General features: G+C 40.0%; 1 protein-coding gene across 1 annotated transcript in view; it reads right to left on the reverse strand.

Annotated features, from left to right (window-relative positions):
- Positions 1 to 15,044: 15,044 nt before the first annotated feature.
- The window catches only part of LOC126379032 (glutamate receptor ionotropic, kainate 2), a 49,082-nt gene continuing 39,027 nt past the window's right edge, over positions 15,045 to 25,099 (reverse strand). Inside the window, exons 12-21 of the mRNA XM_050027620.1 lie at positions 24,759 to 24,863; positions 23,326 to 23,462; positions 22,646 to 22,769; positions 22,106 to 22,303; positions 21,387 to 21,587; positions 20,862 to 21,045; positions 18,438 to 18,565; positions 16,920 to 17,030; positions 16,382 to 16,523; positions 15,045 to 15,205 (exon numbers count right to left, since the gene is read on the reverse strand). Of these exons, the coding sequence (XP_049883577.1) occupies positions 16,470 to 16,523; positions 16,920 to 17,030; positions 18,438 to 18,565; positions 20,862 to 21,045; positions 21,387 to 21,587; positions 22,106 to 22,303; positions 22,646 to 22,769; positions 23,326 to 23,462; positions 24,759 to 24,863 (1,242 nt within the window). The 3' untranslated portion in view covers positions 15,045 to 15,205; positions 16,382 to 16,469. The remainder of the gene's footprint in view (positions 15,206 to 16,381; positions 16,524 to 16,919; positions 17,031 to 18,437; positions 18,566 to 20,861; positions 21,046 to 21,386; positions 21,588 to 22,105; positions 22,304 to 22,645; positions 22,770 to 23,325; positions 23,463 to 24,758; positions 24,864 to 25,099) is intronic.

Consider the following 25,099-nt stretch of genomic DNA (forward strand, 5'->3'; position numbering starts at 1 on the left):
TATATACCGCTTTTGCAATCCTATTATCCTTCATCCGCTCTACGTGTCCAAACCAACCTAACATTCCCTTCTCAATCTTAGTCACTATATCCCAACATACTTTGCCAATATAAAACAAGATGTGTGATATATCTATGTAGTAAAATGAAAAACAATTTAAGTACTTACTTATCTTTTTCTTTAGGTCGTGATGCAGCGACTGTGGTCACGGAATGACTGGCGAGGTCATGGTTTGTTTACTGTGAAAATGTCAATGTCGGGGTGTAACTACCCTCAATGCACTATTATTTTATATCGAATACGATCATAATCATAATCATTTATTTATTTGCAATAAAAACGGTATTACAGTTTGCAGATGGTCAGCATTTAACATTTGGTCTACATTTTTAGTTATTCAAATTATAACATGCAAATAGTTAAACAAAATGAAATTGATAATTAAAATGTCAATCATGTACCTAACATTAATTATGAAATAATAATAAAATGATTCACAAAAAAAAACAATACACAAAAAAGAGAGAAAAAAACGATTCATTCGATCGTGATCGATCCCAGGTTCGAATCCTGGTGTGCACGTTAATCGAGTGAGTAATATAACTTGTATTGTGCTGAGGTTCCCTTCGCCGGTCTTCTTCTATCGTATGGGTTATGAGGTGGATTACCAACCCCATCAACCCTGGTGTCAGGGTTACTATTGAGCCGCCAAAGGCCCCTGACATGACTCATGTAACGACTACTTACTTACATCAGTACTAAAATTTTTGCGACGGAAAATTCCACATGATATCAACTCAGAACCATGGTCTGACTCATCCCTCAAAGTTTTCGACGATGTCACTAAAACCCTGTATGTAGACAGACCACATAACATAAACAGCCTATATACGTCCCACTGCTGGGCACAGGCCTCCCCTCAATCAACCGGAGGGGGTATGGAGCATACTCCACCACGCTGCTCCACTGCGGGTTGGTGGAGGTGTTTTTACGACTAATAGGTAGCCGGGACCAACGGCTTGTCACAGGCTTGGCACAGGTGTCAAGGAGACCACTGAGGAATCAGTATGTCAACCTTTTGCACCAACCAAGCTCTAAGTCCTACTTATACAAACAGAATGTTTTTAACATGAGCATTGAGGTGTATAATAAGCTCCCTAACTCTCTAAAGTTATTAAACGGCAAAATATTCAAAACCGCTCTAACAAAATGGATAAGTAATTTAGGGTTCTATAGTGTAGGAGAGTTTTTAGACTATAAAGATAAATAATTGCCTGTATTGTTATTAACTTATTATTAGTTATTAACCGTTGACTTTTCTTTTTTAAATTTTAATTTTGACCTGTTATATGAGATGATAACATGACACGATATTTTGGAAATGTAAATTTTAATATTGTTGATTTTAGAAAGTTTTATGTTTTGAGTGCATGCCAATTGTTTCAAGCTTTTGTATTATACTTTTTATTGTAAATTAATATTTGCACGCCTGCAAGCAGGCTGAATACACTAAGGACATACATATTACTTATTAAGACCATTGTACTGTGTTCATGCAAATAAACGTTCTATCTATCTATCTATCTATCTATCTTAACGTGCCCTCCGAAGCACGGAATCATCTTACTTTTTCGGACAATCAGGTGATTCAAGCCTGAAAAGTCCTTACCAAACAAAGGACAATCTCACAAAGTGATTCCGACAATGTCCCCATCGGGAATCGAACCCGGACCACCAGATCGTGAGCCTAAAGCTCTAACCACTAGACCACGGAGGCTGTTAGACAGACCACAAAATAATAAATTCTTACCTTACTCCCAATGTAAACCCGACTACAGCGCTCTTATCAGTATGTGTCGATAAGCTAATTGACCTTAGACCTTACAATTAAAGACCTCTGCTGGTCAGACCCACAGTTTGAGAGTACTCGCCATATTGGATTTCAAACGTAATACAAGCTCACGACTATATCCCAATTGGGGTAGTCAGAGGTACATCCATCGCAAGATGAATAGAATAGAATAGAGTAGAACAGAGTAGAGTAGAGTAGAAATAGTTTATTATAAAAGGACGCCACACATAAAAAAAAGACAACAACATCATATCACCACTAAAACAATTACAAAAAAGCAAGACGGATGTTTGTCGAAATGACCATAAGGTGGTGGTGGACGTCCTGAGATAAAAGGGCCTCACTCAGCACAAGTCGCGGCGTGACCCACGACGCTGATATTATGTGGACCCTGTTGGGTGAACTAAGTACCCACGCCTCACCGAGCTTTCTATTAGACCAACGTGATAGGTGAGCCATATCGCCGTCTATAATGGTCGAGCCAACTGAAAATAACGTAACAGAAATTTACGAATATCCAATTAGGATTGGGAATATCGGGAGTCTCATATCTCTGTTTTAAACGCGGTAAGAACCCGTTATTATGTGTTTTAATTAATACAATTGAGATAGTCAGAGGTACGATAAGGTGCCAAAGTCCAATCAGTTTCTTGCAAAGTAATAAATTAACTGGTTGCACTTAAGACCTCCTGGTTACATGTCGTTTCTGTAATAGACCAAAAACACCTGCAGAAATATAAATGTTATAATTACTTATGACAACTAATGGTTCATAATTTCACCACTGTTTACAAATTTAACGGTTCTATTGATTCCCCACATCTTTTATCAAAATTTAAAATAAGTACTCCGTTGAGACTTCGTAGGAAAAAGCCTACTCCTTCTTTGTAACTCCACCATCTAGAACTGGGTAATATATCCAGGTTGTGTAGATTCTATAATATGTTGGCCAGATATTATGATCTTGACATTACTATGCCCTTAAATGCATATTATAAAAACATTGCACTGGCTGCTTTTTGTTAAATTATGTCTATTTTTTATTTTTTAATATATGTAGTTTTTATCTTGTTTTTCTTGTTCACTTGATGTGCATGCTGTGACTACTTGTAATTGAGCTGGCTCTTAATCTTTTTTTATTGTCTGTAACTTTGCATGTGCAGAGTGTAGCTTGTAAGTTGTCCATAATATAAATAAAAAAAAATAAAAATTAAATGATTCGCGTGGTTCAGTGACTGCACTTTTGCTCTTTGATTTTACATCTATCGCAAGATGAACTAAGTACCCACGCCTCACCGAGCTTTCTGTTAGACCAACGTAATAGGTGACATATGCTAACACTGCTTAAAAAAGGTAAATAATTGTCACCAAAAACTAGCAGCGACTTAATTTTGCGGAGACTGCAACCTTAATACTAACAGAATAACGGCGGATCTTTAGTTATTGATCTGGTTAACATTAGAAACTCATCATCTTCCTAGCATTATCCCGCTTTTCACAGGGTCCGCTTACCTAACCTGAAATTTTTGACAGGTCCGCGTTTTTACAGAAGCGACTGCCGACGACCTTCCAACCCGCGAAGGGAAACCCAGCCCAATACACGTTAGGTCAAATACCTCCGAAAATGAATTTCTCGGGAATGTGGGTTTCCTCACGATGTTTTTCTTTCACCGCTGAACAAATGATAATCATTTATTTTGTGATCCAAACTAGCGTCCCGCCCCGGCTTCGCTCGGGTGCAATGCTGAGGAAAAAATGAAATTATTTACGACATCACATCAACTTCAAATATAACAGTATTTCTCCACTATTTAATGGATATTATTATACATATAAACCTTTCTCTTGAATCACTCTATCTATTACAAAAAAAACCGCATCAAAATTCGTTGCGTAGTTTTAAAGATGGGTTTCCTGACGATGTTTTCCTTCACCGCAGAGCACGTGATAATCATTTATGATATTCGACAATCATTGGTTTTGGCCTATGCTGGATTCGAGGCTGCGACCTCAAAGTGAGAGGCGAGCGTTCCACCAACTGGGCTATCTCGGCTACCACGGGTTAACATTAGGAAGTATTTTGAATAATACCACCCGCATATACCATTAACTTCAACACCACAATATCTGTTCCAAAGCAATGGTGGTAGTGATTAAGAAAAATATTAAGTATAAATATAAAATGGATTTTAAAATATTTTACGTTCATAGTTGTAACATGGCGAGAAACAAATGGCTGGGACTGCTTTTTGTGTTATTTTTGTTGGAAAAAGGTAAAATTATTGCTCTATTATTGCTATCTTTTATATTTCGGTTACTTAATTAGCTACCTGTATTGGGCTGGTTGTCCCTTCGCGCCGTTGAAATATTTTAATATATTTTCATACTTAGTTTGAATATTATTTTTGTATAACTTTTTCCGGCAAAGTCAAGTAAGTAAGTAATGGCATATTTTTATACTTTTAATAATATTTAAAACTTTAGGGTTGGTTCAGACCATGATTGAGTTGACTGATATCAAATAGGATTTTCCTTCGCAAAAGTATGGAACTGAAAAGAAATAAAAAAAAAACTGCCAAAATTTTAATGAATTTTCCAACAGGAAATTCCACTTGACATCAACTCAGAATCGTGGTCCGAATCATCCCCCTCAGTATTCGTTACGGTGTCACTAACACCCATACGCACTTGTATGCCTAACTGTATGTACTTATGGGGTGTAAGTGACATTGTAACAAATACTGAGGGGGCTGATTCAGTTCATTATTCTGAGTTAATATCAAGTAGGTTATTTTACTACCTTTACATTTTTGTTTATTTTTTTACGATTGAGATGTTTTTAATTTAAAAAAAATGCATGAAATTTACGACGGAAAATTCCACTTAATATCAACTCAGTATCATGGTCTGAATCAGCCTCCTCAGTATTCGTTACGATATCACCAACACACTGTATGTGTCAAATGTACAATAAGTCACGTCAAAGAAAAAATGATTATTTTTTTTATTTTTACAGAAATGCTCTGCATGGAAACCGGAAATGTAATTAGACAAAAACGGTAAGTGAGACTTAAGTATATGATAAAACTACTTAGGTTACTTAGAATAGGACCCAATAGAACCATGTGCGAGGATGCATGGGTGCATGTAGTAGAACCATGTGTTGAGGAGCCCGGTGGCGCAGCGGTAAATGCGCTCGGTCTGCGATTGTTGAAGTTAAGCAACTTTCGCAAAGGCCGGTCATAGGATGGGTGACCACAAAAAAAAAAGTTTTCATCTCGAGCTCCTCCGTGCTTCGGAAGGCACGTTAAGCCGTCGGTCCCGGCTGTATTAGCAGTCGTTAATAACCACCAATCCGCACTGGGCCCGCGTGATGGTTTAACGCCCGATCTCCCTATCCATCCATAGGAAAGGCCCGTGCCCCGGCAGTGGGGACGTTAATGGGCTGATGATGATGATGATGTAATCGTTACATGAGCCACGTCAGAGGCCTTTGGCGGCTCAATAGTAACCCTGACACCAGGGTTACACGAAAGAAGAAGAATGATCTAGAATTTACCATAAAATACTTCTCCAGGTGTATAGTAGTCCAGAAACAGTCGGGTACTCACGGCGACAGCACGGAGAATGATGGTGATGATGATGAAGAATACAGGAAGCCGATGAACAAGGAGCCAGCACCTGATAAGCGTGGTGGCGTGAAGAAACAGGGCGTTGAAGATGTAGAGGTAAGCACAAGCTCACAACTACATCTCTGTAGTAGTTAAAGGTACGATAAGGTGCAAAGTCCAATCAGTTTCTTGCAAAGTAATAAATTAACTGGTTGCACTTAAGACCTCCTGGTTACATGTCGTTTCTGTAATAGACCAAAAACACCTGCAAAAGCATAATGATTTTTTTGCGCAAGCACCGGCGCCTGACAGAGAATTGCGAAATAATGTATTGGGATTAGTCCCAAATCCACGAATTTCATATTAATATGAAATCTATAATTATAGATATTTGAATAAATACCACCAAAATGTACTTAATGTTTTCTTGGAACAAATTTTGATCGAGTGCCATGTGCATTCAAATGTATTTTTCTAATATTGTGTAACTGCTTTTAGATAATGGGTTTTATGTTTATACCGATATAATTATTTGTAAGTATAATAAAATACCTTCAAATTACACTTTGGGAACGGAAATTATATCAATAAATGGAGTAGGGACAGGCCACCAAACTTGAATTTCGAGGCGAAAAAAATGATTTCTCATTATTTCTACAAATTGAAAAATGATATTGCCCTCGCACAATCACGTGCTGTAGTAAACATAAAAAAAAATATTAGAGTGATCGCATCGCAAGGTGTAAACCTTGATTCACAACACATCATCATCATCATCAGCCCATTAACGTCCCCACTGCTGGGGCACGGGCCTTCCCTATGGATGGATAGGGAGGTCGGGCCTTAAACCATCACGCGGGCCCAGTGCGGATTGATGGTTATTAACGACTGCTAATGCAGCCGGGACCAACGGCTTAACGTGCCTTCCGAAGCACGGAGGAGCTCGAGATGAAAACTTTTTTTTTGTGGTCAAGTTAAATTGTGCGTTTTTCAAGTCAGGTATCTAATAAATTAACTGGTTGCAATTAAGACCTCTTGGTTACATGTCGTTTCTATAACAGACCCAAAACACCTACAAAAACATAAATTTTATAATTATGACAACTCTAATGGTTCATAATTTCACCACTGTTTGCTAATGATTTGCTGGGCTCTGTGACTGCACTTTTGCCCTTTGATTGTACATCCATCGCAAGATGAACTAAGTACCCACGCCTCACCTTTCTGTTAGACCTACGTGCTGTGCTTTCTGTTAGTTACGATGTCACTAACATCCTGTATGCACCCACTCTTCGCCAGCTATTTTCAAGTCCCATGTTGGCCGAGCCTATTGCCATTAACTTAGCCTACCATTTAATTGCAAAGCTGAAGTGGCAGTGGGCAGGACACATGGCGAGGAGAACCGATGGCCGCTGGGGCGGAAAGGTTCTGGAGTGGCGGCCGCGTGTCGGACGACGCTCAGTGGGTAGGCCCGCTACAAGGTGGACCGACGATCTGGTGAAGGTCGCGGGAAGCCGCTGGATGCGGGCAGCGCAGGACCGATCGTCGTGGAGATCCTTGGGGGAGGCCTATGCCCAGCAGTGGGCGTCGTACGGCTGATGATGATGGTGATGATGATGATGACCATTTAATTTGTTTCAGAATTACCCACCTCTCCCGCTGAAATACAAGAAATTACCAACAAAATGGCTGAACAACAATTTGAGATTGAATAAACGAAAATATTATTAATGATTTTTACGGGATTTCTTAACGTGTTTATAACTGACTTTGAAAAAATATTAAACTAAGGACTTCTGATGAAAACCTGTGCCCACCCCATTAGGCATCATGGGCGTGAAGGAATAAATAAAGAACAATTCAATAACATATCCGTTTTTTTTTATATAAATTTTGATGTCTTTATACATTCACAACAATTTAGAAACAAACAAACTTCACAAAATTATTAATTTAATATAATTAAATAATTAAATTATTGGCAGTTTCACACCCAAACCATGGTCTAAGCACAATGTAAATTACCAGTGAAACAATTTCATATTACAAGTTATCATTAATTTTGGAAATCATTGGTGCTAATTCCTATAAACACCATCTAATTTTATTTTAAGTTATACCTGTCATTTTCTTATCCGCCGAAAAAGAAAGGAACACAAAATTTATGTAACACACGTCAATTTCAAGCACAAATAACCCTATAAAATTTTGCATTGGCTAATAACCCGACAAAACTAAGTTCTTCTTTGCGAGTCGATGGCGATCGATATTAAATTTTTGCTGACCAGTAATTGGCCACGCTTACGGCATTGTCAGTGGCTTCGTGAAGTTCTTTAATAGTGCAGGTGTTAGGGCATTTAGGACAGCATAAAAGGTGAGCCATAGTTTGTGGTGATACTCCACACTCGCACTCATCGCAACCAACAAAACTAAGTTGACAGCACACATCAAACGGTTTGCATACCAGCGAGATACCTTTTTGATTCGCCCGGGTTATTCATTCATTTACTCATTCATCCCAAAATTAAGAGCTGTCAATCATCTGTCCGTTTCATTTTAGGCGGATAAGAAAATGACGGGTATAACTTAAAATAAAATTAGGAGGTGTCTGCAGGAATCGGGGCCTTTGTATAATGATAACGCCTGAAAGATTATGTATCTGAACATTGCTCACATGAAATCATCAGGTGAAATCATTCACGGGTTTTACCCTCGTTCATTCTTGAGTAGTCTCAAGCGGCACTCACTTAGGTGTTAAGATGTTAATAAGTATTATTTTTTAGATGTTATATCAGTATACATTGTGGTTTACCGTTTGGGAAACACTTAATAATTAAGAAATTAACCGTTTTAACAGATAAAATCTAAAAATATCGTAATCATGTCTCGATCCTTGCTTGAAAAAATATATTTACATTATACTCCATAAAGAGCAGCAGCAGCAAGAGCAGCTGCGTTGTGGAGCAGCGTGGTGGAGTATGCTCCATACCCCCTCCGGTTGATTAAGGGGAAGCCTGTGCTCACCAGTGGGACGTATATAGGCTGTTTATGTTATACGTATATACTCCATTGGGCGGTAAGGACTTTGCTGGCTTGAATCACCTGATTGTCCGAAAAAGTAAGATGATTCCTTCGGAGGGCACGTTAAGCCGTTGGTCTCGACTATTAGCCGTATAAACACCTCCAATAACCCACAGTGGAGCAGCGTGGTGGAGTAAGCTCCATACCCCCTCCGGTTGATTGAAGGGAGACCTGTGCCCAGCAGTAGGACATATATAGACTATTTATGTTTATATTTATCCTTCATACTGTAAAGGTTAATTATGTACGGTCACGGGCATTAATATAATTATATACACTTTGGTACCATGTCACATTAACTTTTTTGACAAATTGAACTGTAAGTCTCACTAAATGCCAAATATGTTAGTGTGACAGAGTCCTAAAGTTGGTAAGTACATTATATTGCTCATGACTGTACGCTGGTGAAATAATGGAATTGAATAACCAAACAGCCCCTAAAAACTATAACGAATGCACTACTTCGCTGATTCATTTAAAAAATCGTCACGAGACTTCTCAGTTTCTCATTCAGTGCAAATAAGACATTAGGGCATTGTCTCAGAGGATTATATCTGAGAGAAGCAACCCGGAGTGTGCTGATAGTGATAAGCTCTGAATTCAGGTTTGATACACGTGTAGGACATTTATTAACACTTTCAAGTACAGAACGTCTAATGACGTTCCGATTCCAAGTTGTCATACTCTCATACTACTTATTATGAACCATCAATGACCCATGGTCGCTGTCTGTTAAAGGGTTAAAACATAAACTCACGCCTATTTTTTCCAGAGCATGGGGGTCAAAAACGCTACATCGAAACAATTCATCTAAAAAAGCAATATTGCTATTTGACATTTACGCAGATAAAAGTAAGTGCCCAACGCAAACAAATGTCAAATAGTTATATTAATTTTTCAGGTGAATTGTTTCGATGTGGCCTTTTTATAGTCCGGCAATCTCGTGCGCGACCCTCCTGCGGGGCGACAGACGGTGGCGGGGACGGGGTAGCTAAGATGTCAGCGGGTAGCAGGTGGTGTAGCGGGGAAGGGAAACGCGTGCATCTGCGCGTCAAGTACGGCAGTCTCGGCCGCGCAGCCGAAGCGGCAACACGTGCTTGATAATCTGTACTACTTTGAGGGCGACGCACACGAGATTAATATCTGAGGATGAGTAAGGCTATCTCAAGACAACTTAAGGAGGTTGTGCATAAATAATTAATGAGCAAAACACGGAGAAATCAAAGAGAAGTGACGAAGAATATCAAACGGAGAGTGAAAATGAAAGCGATATGGAAATTGATTTATAATAAAACAATCTATTAATATTTTAGTTTTCCTAATAATTGGTCCTCAAGCATAATAATAAAAATAAAATAAAATAGTTCTATCTTTTTATTCACTCCTACATATATTACGTCACAAGTAAGTACGACTTATTGCAAGATTTATCCTGGCACACTTCTCTACGTGTGCAGCCGTGTTCTAGAATGTCAAAAGGATGACGCGCTACCCCGTCCCCGCCACCGTCTGTCGCCCCGCAGGAGGGTCGCGCACGAGATTGCCGGACTATAACACTACGTTTTTCAATCCTACGTTTGTTGGTTCCTCCACAATCAATCGTTTCATGCACGCATGCCGGTTCAGAGAAGACAAACATTTTTTGTTAATTTCAAGCAAGGATGCAAACATACATTATTATAAAACAAACAATATTATTATTACATTCATAAATAATAATCTAGCCCTATATACACAGTGCAAAACATTTCTCGTGACACACGTATACGTTTATAAAATATAATATAATTAATAATATTATAATGGCTTCGATTCCGGCAGACACCTCTTAAATTTATTTTAAGTTATACCCGTCATTTTCTTATCCGCCGAAAAGGAAAGGGACGGATGATTGACAACTGTTCATTTTATAACAGGCACACATGACATACACACGCACGCTCAAACGACACACACAATGGTACATATTATTCTTGATGATGATGATTTTTGTATTTCTATTGTATCTGGTTTTTTTTTCCTTTTTTTCTGGTTTGTACTTATTAGTGTTCAAATGGTCAATCACACTTCCTGTCTCATAATTAGCTGATGTAAGACACTGATTCCCAAGATACAGGCTTAAGCTTAGTTTGGGACTCAGGGTTTAACAATTAATTTGTGCAAACATGGTGTAAACCCAAATTGTAAACCCAAATTGTACAAATCAATTTTATGAAATAAATCAATTTATTATTAATATTATTTAAAAAAAAACGAATGTATGAATAACCTGGACGAATAAAATAGACATCTCGGTGAAATGCAAGTTCATTTCACGTGTAACTGACAAGTTATGGGCCAATATAAAACTTTGGGCAGGCTTTTTTTTCTGCCTAAAATTGACGTGTGTTATATACATTTTATGCCTATCGATTACCCGTTCCTTTCCTTTTCGGTGGATAAGAAAATGACAGTATAATAACTTAAAATAAACTCAGATGGTGTATACTGAAATCAGAACCATTAGGTATCAAATATTATTATATTATAACAGATTTAGGCCTAAATATTATATTAAATTACAGGTACAAGAAAAATAGAGTCCCGTGTAGAGACGAAAAATTGTTCAAATTTAAATAAGGAACTTTCCAATCGATGTTACCATATATAAAACTAATCATTGCTTGATATTTGGATCACATTATGTATAGAATGATGTTGCTACCTACATTACTTCTCTTTATTTTGATCAGAATAATAATGGGTGGAAGTTGTAATTGTGCCTTGGTGTAATAACAAGAGTCATCATTTATACAAAAAAGATAAAATATGCATAATATGTCTGTTATCCATGAAATTAAAAGTTTAAACGAAGAAAAAACTTAACAACGCCATATATCGTGTTTTTGAGAAAGGAAGATTGGAAAGTCCCTTATTGATTTTGTAATTTTGGCAGAAAGGTAATGTTTGCAGCTCAGCTCAGTAGGTAGGGACCTTGCCTCGATGTGACGCATTGGAGGAGGTGTTTCGTTTATAAGTAATTTGCATTGTTTATCGATTGAGTGCGTGCGATTCGGAGGTTTGATTTTCGACTTTCTTTCGATCGATTCGAATATTTGTCACACAGTAATTACCCGCGCCGGCTTGCCTACGCGGCGCCCATAAATATTTATTTTTCATGGTGATTGTTCATCAAAACATGCTAATAATATAATTTGCAATAAAACTGAACCTAAGCTAAGTGCTTAATGTAAAAATAATGTGAATGCCATTAATCAGTTCAGTGTTTTTTTTAATCAAATGTAAAGCCTATCCATTTATATTGCGAACCTTCATTGTGTCTTCCCCTTCATTTGAGTGGTAAATTAAATAAAAGCATCTTTCGTAAGTAGTACTACCTACCTACCTAAGTAATTATTAGGCTGACTTGTTTTAATTGACTGCAACTTAAACATTTGCACGCCTGCTAACCAGCTGAATACACGGTTAAAATTTTCTTGTATAACCTATTTATACTGTATTCTCTGCAAATTAATGATTTCTGATTCTGATTCTAAGTAATGACGGTTAAGTTAGGTATTGTAATTGGCAACCCTCAGACGTCACACACACAGATGCGCGTGACGATAATGTCAATGTGTAGTGTCTGTGTAACACGAGGTTGTTTGTATGAACTGTCCGGGGCGTGAGTGTCCTAACGTTGTTTCTAGTTTAATAGGGTTGTCGTTTCGCGATCTAAACGTTATTTCACTTTGACCAGCCTCTGAACTGAGCATTATGTATCATTATAATTATTACATTATCATCGTATAAAACATCGCAAAACCTAGAATACATTTAATCTAGCGTTTTCAACACCATTAAAGTCTTCAAATCTTAACTAATTTACGTATTTGGATACAAATTGAGAAAAATGTAAGTGATTATAAGTTTCCAGCTTTCTTTTTGTATACGGCCTTAAGAATAAGTGACCGGGGTTTGCCAGCAGTGAAACGTCAGACCATGATTCTGAAGTGATATCAAGTGGAATTTTCTGTCTCAAAAGTACGGAACTGTAAATAAATAAAAAGAAACACTAACATATTCATGAATTTCCACTTGATATCAACTCAGAATCATGGTCTGAATCATACCCCTCAGTATTCTATACGATGTCACTAACACCCATACGTACTTGTTTAAAGTATTAGTGACACCATAACGAATACTCAGTGGGAGATTCAACTCACGATTCTGAGTTAACATCAAGTGGAATTTTCCATCGCAAAGTATGGAATTTAAAATAATTTAAAAATAAATATGATTTAAGCGACGGATAATTCCACTTGATATCGACTCAGAATAATGAGCTGATTCATCCCCCTCAGTACGGAGCCAGAGCCATCCTGTTCGGTCACGAGCATTAATATGTATACACTTTGGTACCATGTCACACTAACTTTTTTGACAAATTGAACTGTAAGTCTCACTAAATGTCAAATATGTTAGTGCGACAGAGTCCTAAAGTGGGTACTGTACAAGCTATTTATATTAGCGTAATCTCAATTTCATATCCAAATACATTTCATAGATTTCTTCTATGTAACATTCGTTCGATATACCAAAACAGACACACAAAATATTATAAATATTATCCACTTAAGAAAATCTACTACATTTATTTATTATTATGACTTTTATAACATAATTATTAAGTATTACTATGTACAGATGAGTACGCTTAATAGAACACAGTTGTCATTTATAATTATTTAGGCTAAGTTTACTAAAACGAACTCTAACCTTGACGCTTTGTCCCCTTTGGAAGAGACTTTTTTCACGTGACTTATTGTAGGTATGCGTCAGATGGCGTTAGATACTAGGCCGGAGAAATGCGGAGCTCTGAGGGCTCTCACCCGGTACGCCCTGAGGCTGGACATTTCGGCGCTCAGGGTGTCGTCTGAGAGCTAGTAAAACATTGATGCTAATTCCTGTAGACACTTAAATTTATTTCAATTTATACCTGTCACTTTCTCATCCGCCGAAAATGATTGACAGCTGATATTAAAATGAACGAGTATAGAATGAGCGACTCTCCAATCGACGTTTTCCAAACACACGATAGATGGCGTTGTTTACTTTTAACGGGATAATAATAATTACCTGTTTTCTCATTGCTTACATAATTATTAAAAAAAATGTAATATAATGGCAGAAGCATATATATAATTTAATGTTGCTTGATATTTGGATCACATTATGTATAGAATATTGCTTCTCTTTATTATGATCAGAATAATAATGGGTGGAAGTTGTAATTGTACCTTGGTGTAATAAAAGGATCATCATTTACACCCAAAAACAAGATAAAAGATGCACATCTGTTATCCATGAAATAAGAAGTTTAAACGAAGAAAAACCTTAACAACGCCATCTATCGTGTTTTTGGGGAACGCCGATTGGAAGGTCCCTCGTTTATAATGTAATTTCTAACGCAAAAGGGACATAACGTAAAGATTTTCAGCTAAATAAGTACAAGAAAATAAGTTTAAATATTTCTGAGCAATATTTCTCACTTACAATGAGTATTTTGGCAATGGCAGTCGATATATTTGGTTTTATTTTGACACAATAGTTTCATTGTTAAGCCTAGGCATTGAATAAAGAATAATTAATATCCGTATAATAAAATATTCATCCGACTCTTCCTCGAGTCAGTTGAGGCCTTCTATGGCGTCGTAACCTCAACTCCAGTTTACTCCAGTAAGTCATGATATCATTATTTTCGTATTATTATGTTGGCAGTTAAGACGCTAGTCCCGGCTGCATTAGCAGTCGTTAATAACCATCAATCCGCACTGGGCCCGCGTGATGGTTTAAGGCCCGATCTCCCTATCCATCCATAGGGAAGGCCCGTGCCCCAGCAGTGGGGACGTTAATGGGCTGGTGATGATGATGATGATGTTGGCAGTTAAGCCGTTAGTCCCGGCTATTAGCCGTAAAAACACCTCCACCAACCCGCAGTGGAGCAGCGTGGTGGAGAATACTCCATACCCTCTCCGGTTGATTGAGGGGAGGCCTGTGTCCAGCAGTGGGACATATATAGGTTGTTTATGTCATGTTACGTATGTAATGTTGGCAGTATGACATGTTCGACTCCAGTGAGTAAAGTCCTCAAGTCAAGGAACCCTGGTGTCAGGGTTACTATTGAGCCGCCAAAGGCCCCTGACATGGCTCATGTAACGACTACTTACTTACATCAGTAAGTAGTAACCGGGACCAACGGTTTAACGTGCCTTCCGAAGTACGGATCATCTTACTTTCGGACAATCTGGTGATCAGCCAGCAATGTCCTAACCAAACCCACCGGGATTTAAACCTGAGCCCAACGCTCAACCACTGGACCACAAAGGCCGTTGAGCTGAGGCTAAATCGAATGAAGGAAGAGTTGAGTGGACATCTCAGAATACGAGTTAGTGTCTGTGTGACACGGTAAGAATGAGATAGTTGTATGCAGAGTCTTGAGTATTTCAATGCTCAGATTCTTCGCTAGAAGTTAATTATAATAATTAATTAACATATAAAGTCTGTATTTTAGATCTGAAGAGGCTCTATGCAACAATCTGCACATGTTTCTTCTGTTGTTCAGGCTTTGGCTCCTTGAGGACGTACGAGGTAGTCCGTCTTAGAGAGCCTACTGAATCTGAAAATAACAAACAAATTTGAAGATGGTGTAAATGATTTATTTTCAAACAAATGTTGTAGGTAACAGGGTTCTCGAAGAGAAAGAATTAAAGAAATATTAAAAGACACAGACTAACAATCCGCTGTCGTCATCATCATCATTGTTATTAAAACGCCGATAAAAAACGATGCACACTATAATGTTGTTGCACAGGAAGAGAGATATTACAAAAACTTGTTAAAAAAAACCATGTTTTAGTTGGTTTTCGTGGTAATGATAATAATGGAGATGTTATAGACGATAATGACAAGGACGGCGATACTCTCTATAATGTTGACACTGATGACATTGATAGTAAAGATAAAGATGGTAATGCTAATGATGAAAACAATAGTATTGATAATACAAATGATAATCGTGGTGATGTTATTGGAGACAATATTAATGAAGACGCCGATGGTAATAATAGTGATTGTATTGATGATAAGAATGAACGTAATGAGTTTTCTGATGCTGAACGAGTCCTAATAGTGTAAGGTCTTGAGGGAAGCACTTGCTAGGGTTTTTGATAATAAAACGCCGGGGAAGTTATAAAACAGAAGAGAGACAGGCACAGGAAGAGAGAGATTACAAAAACTTGTAAAGAAATATAAAAAAAAAACAATGTTTTAGTAGGTGTTGTCAACAGATGCTATAAGTTTTGATACGTCGGGTCTCGCCGCTGACTGCGCTACAATGATAATGGTGGTGATATTCGTGGTAATGATAATAATGGAGATGTTATAAACGATAAGGACAACTATATTGAAGTTATTAATGCTAATGACAAAGACGGTGATACTCACTATAATGTTGACACTGTTACAGCGGCACGTGTCGCACGCACCGCTACTACTCTACCGATTATGACGACATTGATAGTAAATATAAAGATGGTATGGATGACAACAATAGTATTGATAATACGGTGATGTTATTGGAGACAATAATAATGAAGATGCCGATGGTAATGATAGTAATTTTACTGATGATAAGAATGAACGTAATGAGTTTTCTGATGCTATAATTTTTGGTACGTCGGGTCTCGCCGCTGGTGATAATGGTGATGATATTGGAGGTAATGGAGATGCTATAAACGATAAGGACAACTATATTGAAGTTATTAATGCTAATGACAAAGACGGCGATACTCACTATAATGTTGACACTGAGGCAGCGGTACATGTCGCACGCACCGCTGCGGCGAGGCAGGCGCGGACGCCGGGCCCCGCCGCTGACTGCGCTACGACCAGCGCAGCTCCTTCAGTTCTATTGTGCTGTTCGCTGCTTCTTGGATCTGAAATTGGGTAGTAAAAATCAAAGATAAGTTATAAAATTCTTACTAAATAAAGACAGATCTTAAACTGACGAAACACATTTTCTTTTTTCTATTTACCTTACCTACGTATAGAACGGCAACTCTCCGCTCCCCACCAGAGGTTGACCATCCCCTCCCCCTCTTCAGTCTTACTTTTGTCTTCAATAGGCGTCAGAAGTGACACACAAAGATGCGCGTGTACGATAACGTTAATGTATAGTGTCTGCGTTAAACGCCATGTTTAAATGCTTTCTTAGCTGAATCGCATCAGTGTGGCCGTCCCCAGGTAAACCCTGACTCCAGGGTTGATGAGATTGGTAAACCACCTCACAACCCACACGATAGAAGAAGCCCCCAGAACTAATAACAATATACCTCGTATCGAGACGACGCCGCCGGCACGTGGGTGGCTGGTGAACATCGGGAGCACCCGGGGCGGAGCACTGTTCTGCTGGAGGACCCTCCTCGCATCGCTGTGCGGAGCTCCTAGGACAAACCATGACGGCTCTAAGAAACTTGGTCCCATCACGTTGTTACTTAAGGTCATAGACCACATACACGACTCTGCTACTGCAAGACTAATAAAATATCATTCAACTAAGGACTTCAAGCACCAAGTAAGAACTTCAAGTAACAGCCTCCGTGGTCTAGTGGTTAGAGCGTCAGGCTCACGATCTGGAGGTCCGGGTTCGATTCCCGATGGGGACATGATCGAAATCACTTTGTGAGACTGTCCTTTGTTTGGTAAGGACTTTTCAGGCTTGAATCACCTGATTGTCTGAAAAAGTAAGATGATTCTGTGCTTTGGAGGGCACGTTAAGCTGTTGGTGGAGTATGATCCATACCCCTCTGGTTGATTGAGGGGAGGCCTGTGCCCAGCAGTGGGACGTATATAGGCTGTTTATGTAAGGACTTCAAGCGGTGGCTTTACGTTATATTTAGTTCACATTAAGAAGTCTTCACCATAGGCAGAGCTCGGTGTCAACAAGCCACCAATCGCTTTATTGTCGGTGTTGGAGGTCCGGGTTCGTGTAAGTGGCCTATGACATTAAGGCTTTGTCACAAAAGAGCATAATTTTCAATATTTTGCTCAGCTGTGTGACACGAGATGCCTATCCGTTACTAGCGGAAATACCAACAATTAGCGCCACCTAGTGGATTAGTAATTGAACTTCTAACGATTAGCGCCACCTAGTGGATTACTAACGGAACTACTTACGATTAGCGCCACCTAGTGAACTAGAAACGGAACTACCGACGATTAGCGCCAGCTAGTGAATTAGTAATTTATTCGAGGCGAACCGTATGGCCTGTTCTGTTTTTACGCTCTCAATAATAATTACCTTACTCTCCGGGTGTATGTTGTATCTTTCAATCATTTACAATCATAATACTCCGTTAGTCAAGTTGGTAGAGTGACTAGGGATCGACAATCCAACGGTATTACGTTAGAAGTTGTACATATGCGTCGCGCTGTGAAAACTTCGCTAGCGCGTTTCAGGATGGATAAGCGCCATCTCTGTTGTATAGGCGGAACTAACTAGACATCTAGAATTGCCCTCTCACAGGTATATATTCGTGAACGTATTTTGCATTATAATAATAATATTAAACAAATATTTTCAGATTTACAATCCACAGTTGTTAGTAAAAATGCAGTCTTAACCTATTGTTAGTAGAAAACACAAAATAAGTTAACGATATTTGATTACAGTGTGCAATATTATGTATGTTATATGTGCAATCGCATCCACCGCGCGAACATAGGCGCGTCCCACCTACCGACCAGCACACTCAGGATACTGTTCGAACTCGTACACATTCGATTTAGGATCGAGGTGCCTCTCTTCCTCATTATTGTTATTATTATGTTAAGTAAAGAATCTGTCAGACCTGTCCCATCTCACTGCAGAGGCTCTGTCTTCCCTGCGAAGCGTTCTTCTTGGTATTCCAGCAGAACTCGAGGATTGCCACCACTATCGCCAGCACCAACCCGCACAGGAGCGTCACGAATACACCACCTGGAAATAAATAATACAAGGTGTTAGTGACAACGTAACAAAACTTTGAGGGGTGATTCAGGCCATGATTCTGAGTTGACATCAAGTGGAATTTTCCGTCACAATAGTCATGTATTCATCCCTCAAAGTTTTACGACGTCAGTAACATCCTGTATATGAATCTTCAGGCCAGCGGACCCTATGAACGCAGGATATCGCTAAGGAGATGATGATGATGTGCTGATCACCCGATTGTCCAGGAATAAGAAGATCCGTGCTTCGGATTAAAACTACGTATAGAACGTGTGGTCAAGAAGCCAGCGTTTGAGTCGAAAGGCAAAAGGAAATGAAATTTAGTTCTGTGCAATAAAGTATCATTTGATTTGATTTGGCAATACGGGTGTTAGTGTTGAGCCTACCTCTCTCTCACACACACACACACACACACAAACACACACACAGACTTACGCATCAGACTCATAACGCCACTCCGTTTTGTGTCTGAATTCAAATAAGAATAAAGTAAGTAATTGACACACCTGGCTAAATACCTTCAACTCTCTTCTTCTATCGTGTGGGTTTTGAGGTGACCACCGTCATTTACCCTGGTGTCAGAGTTACTATTGAGCCGACATGTAACGACTTACTTACATCAGTAAGTAGTAACCGGGACCAACGGCTTAACGCGCTTTCGAATAATTACAGATCTGATCACCTACAGCCTGTAATGTCCTAACCAAACTAGGGATCACCCCACCCCCCACCGGGATTCAAACCCGGGTCCTCCGGATCGTGAGCCCAACGCTCAACCACTGGACCACGGAGGCCGTCCTAGTACGGCCGCTTTGAAATAGCCTACTCTGGGCGCCATCTCACTCGCTACAGACAAAGTACTGCGGGGCGGAAGGCAAGAGGGAAACCACTGCCCTATTTTTCCCTAAAAATGTAGCATGGAGAATGATAGTCGTGACCTTATGTTATTTAATGTGTTGTTATGATATGTTGGGTGAAACCACCACATCCCTAATTTAACACGTTCAGATCGGGACCTCATGAACTGAATTTGGTATCCAACGGGGCAAATCTTCATGTGGCCACCGATGGTACATCACCGCCCCATAAACCAAAAAACCTGCCAGGCGGGGTGCGCCACCGGTGGACACGGCTAACGATTACGCGCGAAATTATGCATTCTCTCTCTTTTTAACGGTCATTGGAAGATTCCTATAATAGGATAATTGTTTTGTCTTACCACTCAGTACCGCGCGACCTGCGCTGACGTAACGTTTCCTGTATGCATTTATTGTGGATTTCGCGCCAAAAAACAAGTGACGCGTACGTAATTTGTCGCGCGGGCATGATTGAGTGATTGCGTTTGTTTATGCCTATGTTTATTGCATAAAAGGATGGCGAGTGAAGATAAAAGTCCGCCTGTAAGCCCAAGAAAAAAATCCAAACGCGTGAATACTTTTTGCTCTGCATGTGACAACAAACCAATGTGTTTGGATTGTTTCAATATGATTCATCAAAAATAATTTTCTTATTTACCATCAATGTCTTTATATTTTTTTTATGTTTCATTTAGTTTTTATATAAAAAAAACATTTTTGTGATCCAGCAGAAATAAGCTGCATTTCGTACCATTTATCGTGACTGTGCCATATTTTGTTCCTAATAAATACCATTTTTCAATCCTGTTTTTTCTTTACTTCCCGAAACAATATCCATCTCCTGAGCTACAATATGAAACTTGGTCGATTTTACAGGACGGGAATGGTAATAATAATACTCTTCTTCACGGCGGCACGAATTTGCTAGTACATTAAAAGTCAGGTGTTACGTGGCCACCAGTGGTACACCCCGCCCTGTCAGCTAGTACTCCGTGCTCCACCGGTGGTACACCCCGGTCTGAACGTGTTAAGAGCCACGCTCTTGTCGGTGTAGCATTCTCCATTCTTGTCTATCAAAGGCCAATTCCTTCACTTCCTTACAAGACACGACGTTCGCCTTCCCTCTAATCTGTTCCATGTAAACTCTTCTTGGTCTTTCCCTTCCTCTCTTTCCTTGTAGCTTCTGTTCTATGATGTTTTTAATAAATTCGTCGTGTCTTATTAATGGTGGTATTAATAAACTAATCTCAGCTTCGAGACTGCCCTCAAGATCATGTCAATGTGACAGTTCTCATATAAAAACAGAGACTTGAGCATGATCTTGGGGGCAGTCTCAGCTGAGATTCGTTTATTAATACCAACCTAAGTGTCCAATCATCTTGCCCTCAATAACCAACCCAACCAACCAACGGGAGAAACCAACTTACCAATATTCTGCACCCCAAGAGGATTAGCTTTGCTGTCCTTGCCGTCTCTATTGCACACGTCTCCCGTATTCTTCCACCACTTGTCGTACAGGATCTGAATGACTCCCTTCTCCTGAAGCTCCAGGATTGCTAAGGAGATCTTGTCGCGCCAAGGACTGCCTTTCCACGTCGCTATACCGTAGCCCTGGAAGATAGATCATCGGAAGGTTAGCTTGTAATGCTTAAGAAAAAAAAGAAAAGAAAAGTAGAGAAAAGAAAAGAAAAGAAAAGGGAGGAGAAGAAGGGGTTTTCTAAATAATTTGTACGCGTATGTATGTCTATACAATATTATACGTTGAAAGTCTCTCTTGTCACGTAGGTCAGCTGGAAGAAATCTTCTTGTTTAGAGATAAGCTTGCCGCCTGTACTATCTGTTTTCTTTGTATGTTTCTTGTGTCTGTTTTATTGTGTACAAATAAATAAATAAATAAATAAGAAAAGTAAAATAACTACTTGGCGTTAAGCTTAACGTTACAAACTCCTCACCTTGGAATCCAAGAGCCCGCCAATCTGCGTCAGATTGCAATCCCTCTGAACCCGATGGTCCAGCATGGTAGACTCCATGAGGAAGGCGTAGTTGCCAGCGAGGACTCTCCTCACACCTTCCTCGTATGAGGAGACCAGCGCTGGTGGTGACGCCGTCGACATGTGCTGCCACATCGTTTGGTAGATGTCGATGTTCGAGTCCTGAGAAAGGAAAAACCAATCTCGCAAAATGACTTATTTTAGATTTGCCGCAAATGGCATTAACTACTCACATGACGTTGAGAACTCTCATCTGGACGTCATTACTTATATCATTTTCTTTTATCGTGTGGGTTGTGAGGTGGATGACCAACCAACCCTGGTGTCAGGGTTATTGCGAGCCGCCAAAGGCCCCTTACATGGCTCATGTAACGACTACTTACATCAGTAAGCAGTGACCGGGACCAACGACTTGACGTGTTTTATGTTACTTTTGGACTATAGGGTGATCAGCCTGTAATATCCTAAACAAAGTAGGGATCACAAAGTAATTTTTGTGATATGTCTCCTCCGGAATTCGATCCTGGGGTCTCCGGATTGTGATCCCAACGCTCAGTCATGGGACCACAGAGGCTGTTTCACTTCTTGCGTGTTGGTTGTGAGACCTCATCAACCCTGGCATCAGGGTTAGGGTGGTCTAAGGGCAGTTCTACTCAGAAGACCTGACTATAGGGACTCACCCTGAAGAAAGTCATAGTGCTGCCCCCACTGAGGGTGCCATACTGGATCTCCCTCTGAGCAGCCAGGTCCGCGGCACTCTGGATCGGGAGCACGGTCCTCTCCACAGTGAGGAACGCTGCCAGGTTGGCGGTGTACGAAGACAGGATGATCAGGGTGAAGAACCACCAGATACCTCCGACTATTCGGGTTGATGTCGCCTGGAAGAGTTTCGGGTCATTTGTAGAGATACGACGACTAGTCTGGAAAGCAAACTAGTCGGAAAAGTCGACTACCTACTACTCGGATTTGAATAAGTTAACTTCAATATGTAATAAGAACTCAGAATTAACATACAGACTGTTAGTGACACCGTAACGAAAACATTAAGGGATGATTCGATCATGATTCTGAGTTGATATCAAGTGGAATTTCCTGTCAGAAAATATCAACTCAGAATCGTGGTCTGAATCATTCCCCTCAGTATTCGATACAGTGTCCCTAACAACGTGTATGTTGCGCCGGCGTCGATATTTCCACGTTAAGTATATTTGAGTTCTCACCTTAGGATTCAAGCCAGAACCTTGTCTCAAGAAGGTTCCAGTGATAAACCAAAATGAGTTGCACACACTAAACTGGTTCGTGAGCAGCTTTGTCTCATGACCACAGACGTGGGTGCCAGTTGACCTGGAATTGAAAACATAAGCAAGTCTCAAAGTAAATATCTTTATGTCTTTTGCGACATTCAGAGGTCTGCTTGTGGCCTTGGCTCACCCGTGAGCCAAGAGAAGCCACAAATCAAATCATACCAAACCAAATATACTTTATTGCACAGAACTAAATTTCAACAATCAGACATAACACATGAATACAGTACAATTTGGGCGGCCTTATTGCTCTAGAGCAATTTCTTCCATGCAACCACTACCAGGAAGCAAAAATTTACAAACAACTTGGATGCGCGATGGAAGCAGCGATTTTATGTAAAACTGTTAGAGGAATGGGCCGCGTGGCGCCCCCGATACTGACCCCGCTGGCATGGTCGAAGATTTCCCTCAATCAGAGCTTATCGCTCAGACGACGCCCTGAGCCGAGGTTCGCGCCCTCTGGGCACCCTCAGGCCCGTTGTCTTAAACGTTGTACCGGGTGAGAGCCTTCAGCGCTCCCCATTTGTCCGGCCAAGTAGTTAATGCCATCTGCGGCAAGTCTACAATAAGTCACGTCAAAATAAAAAAATACTCACCATTCATAAGGTGAGAACCTGGCCATGACGAACAGTGTGAAGGAAACAAGAACGTAAGCAGCAAGCACGTATAGCCAGATCTCTATGGCCAGCGGGTTGAGGAAGCTGAACAGACGCGTCGGCTGCGATGTCGGGACCTGAATCAAATTCAAATTCAAAATTCAAAAATATCTTTATACAGTAGGTAACATGACAGCCTCCGTGGTCTAGTGGTTAGAGCGTTAGGCTCACGATCTGGGGGTCCGGGTTCGATTCCCGATGGGGACATTGTCGAAATCACTTTGTGAGACTGTCCTTTGTTTGGTAAGGACTTTTCAGGCTTGAATCACCTGATTGTCCGAAAAAGTAAGATGATTCCGTGCTTCGGAGGGCACGTTAAGCCGTTGGTCCCGGCTATTAGCCGTAAAAACACCTCCACCAACCCGCAGTGGAGCAGCGTGGTGGAGTATGCTCCATACCCCCTGCGGTTGATTGAGGGGAGGCCTGTGCCTAGCAGTGGGACGTATATAGGCTGTTGATGATGATGAGGTAACATAGTTACACTTTGAATCGTCAATTTTACATAACGAACGTCTCATCCGCTTAAAACTACTGCAGCTTCTCACAACCTGTATAGCCGGGGAAAAGCTGCAAGAAAAACCTCTACACAGGGCCCTAGACGTTCTTTTAAAAAATATAATTATATACAATATTGTTATACAATTTAGTAATTTGGCTGCCTAATAGCAGTTCTCAGACAATTAATCCCAAGCGCTCATTAAAAAACTACTTTGGCAACCCTGCATGCCTAGAATCAGAATCAGAAGAAATTTATTTCTCTAGTTATATAAGCTGTCTCATTAGATTACAAAATCTTACCATGAATAATAACAGCCGTAGTATAGTGGTTAGAACGTTGGTCCCACGACCTAAGAGGTCCAGGTTCGATTTCCGATGGGGACATTGTCGAAATCACTTTGTGAGACTGTCCCTTGTTTGGTAAGGACATTGCGGGCTTGAATCACCTGATTGTCCGAAAAAGTAAGATTCCGTGCTTGGCAGCCGTAAAATAGCTCCACCAAAGCGCAGTGGAGCAGCGTGGTGGAGTATGCTCCATCCCCCTCTGGTTGATTGAGACGAGGCCTGTGCCCATCAGTGGGACTATGTAGGCTATTTATATCTATGTCATGTCTATGTTATAATTAAAACAAATAAAACAAAACAAAAAACAATGTTAAAACAATGTCTATGTTATGTCTATGTTATGTCTATGTTATTTATATGTTATGTCTATGTTATGTATATGGTATGTCTATGTTATGTTTATGTTATGTCTATGTTATGTCTATGTTATATGTGTTATGTCTATGGTATGTTTATGTTATGACTATGTTATGTAGTCTATGTTATGTATATGTTATGAGTATGTTATGTCTATGTTACGTTTACGTTACCTTGAATAATATACCAATCCCAAGGTTCATGAAAGGCTTGGTAAAGTCAATTACAGCTTCTCTCGCGTAGTTGATAGTCATGGATGCCACCGCTATGTCGGCTTTCTGTGAAAAAATAAAAAAGATGTTTTAAATCTGTCAAACATACTGGATGAGGAGCTCGGTGGCGCAGCGGTAAACGCGCTCGGTCTGCGATTGTTGAAGTTAAGCAACTTTCGCAAAGGCCGGTCATAGGATGGGTGACCACAAAAAAAAAGTTTTCATCTCGAGCTCCTCCGTGCTTCGGAAGGCACGTTAAGCCGTTGGTCCCGGCTGCATTAGCAGTCGTTAATAACCATCAA

This window comes from Pectinophora gossypiella, chromosome 27 (genome assembly GCF_024362695.1).
Source record: "Pectinophora gossypiella chromosome 27, ilPecGoss1.1, whole genome shotgun sequence".
Taxonomy (NCBI): domain Eukaryota; kingdom Metazoa; phylum Arthropoda; class Insecta; order Lepidoptera; family Gelechiidae; genus Pectinophora; species Pectinophora gossypiella.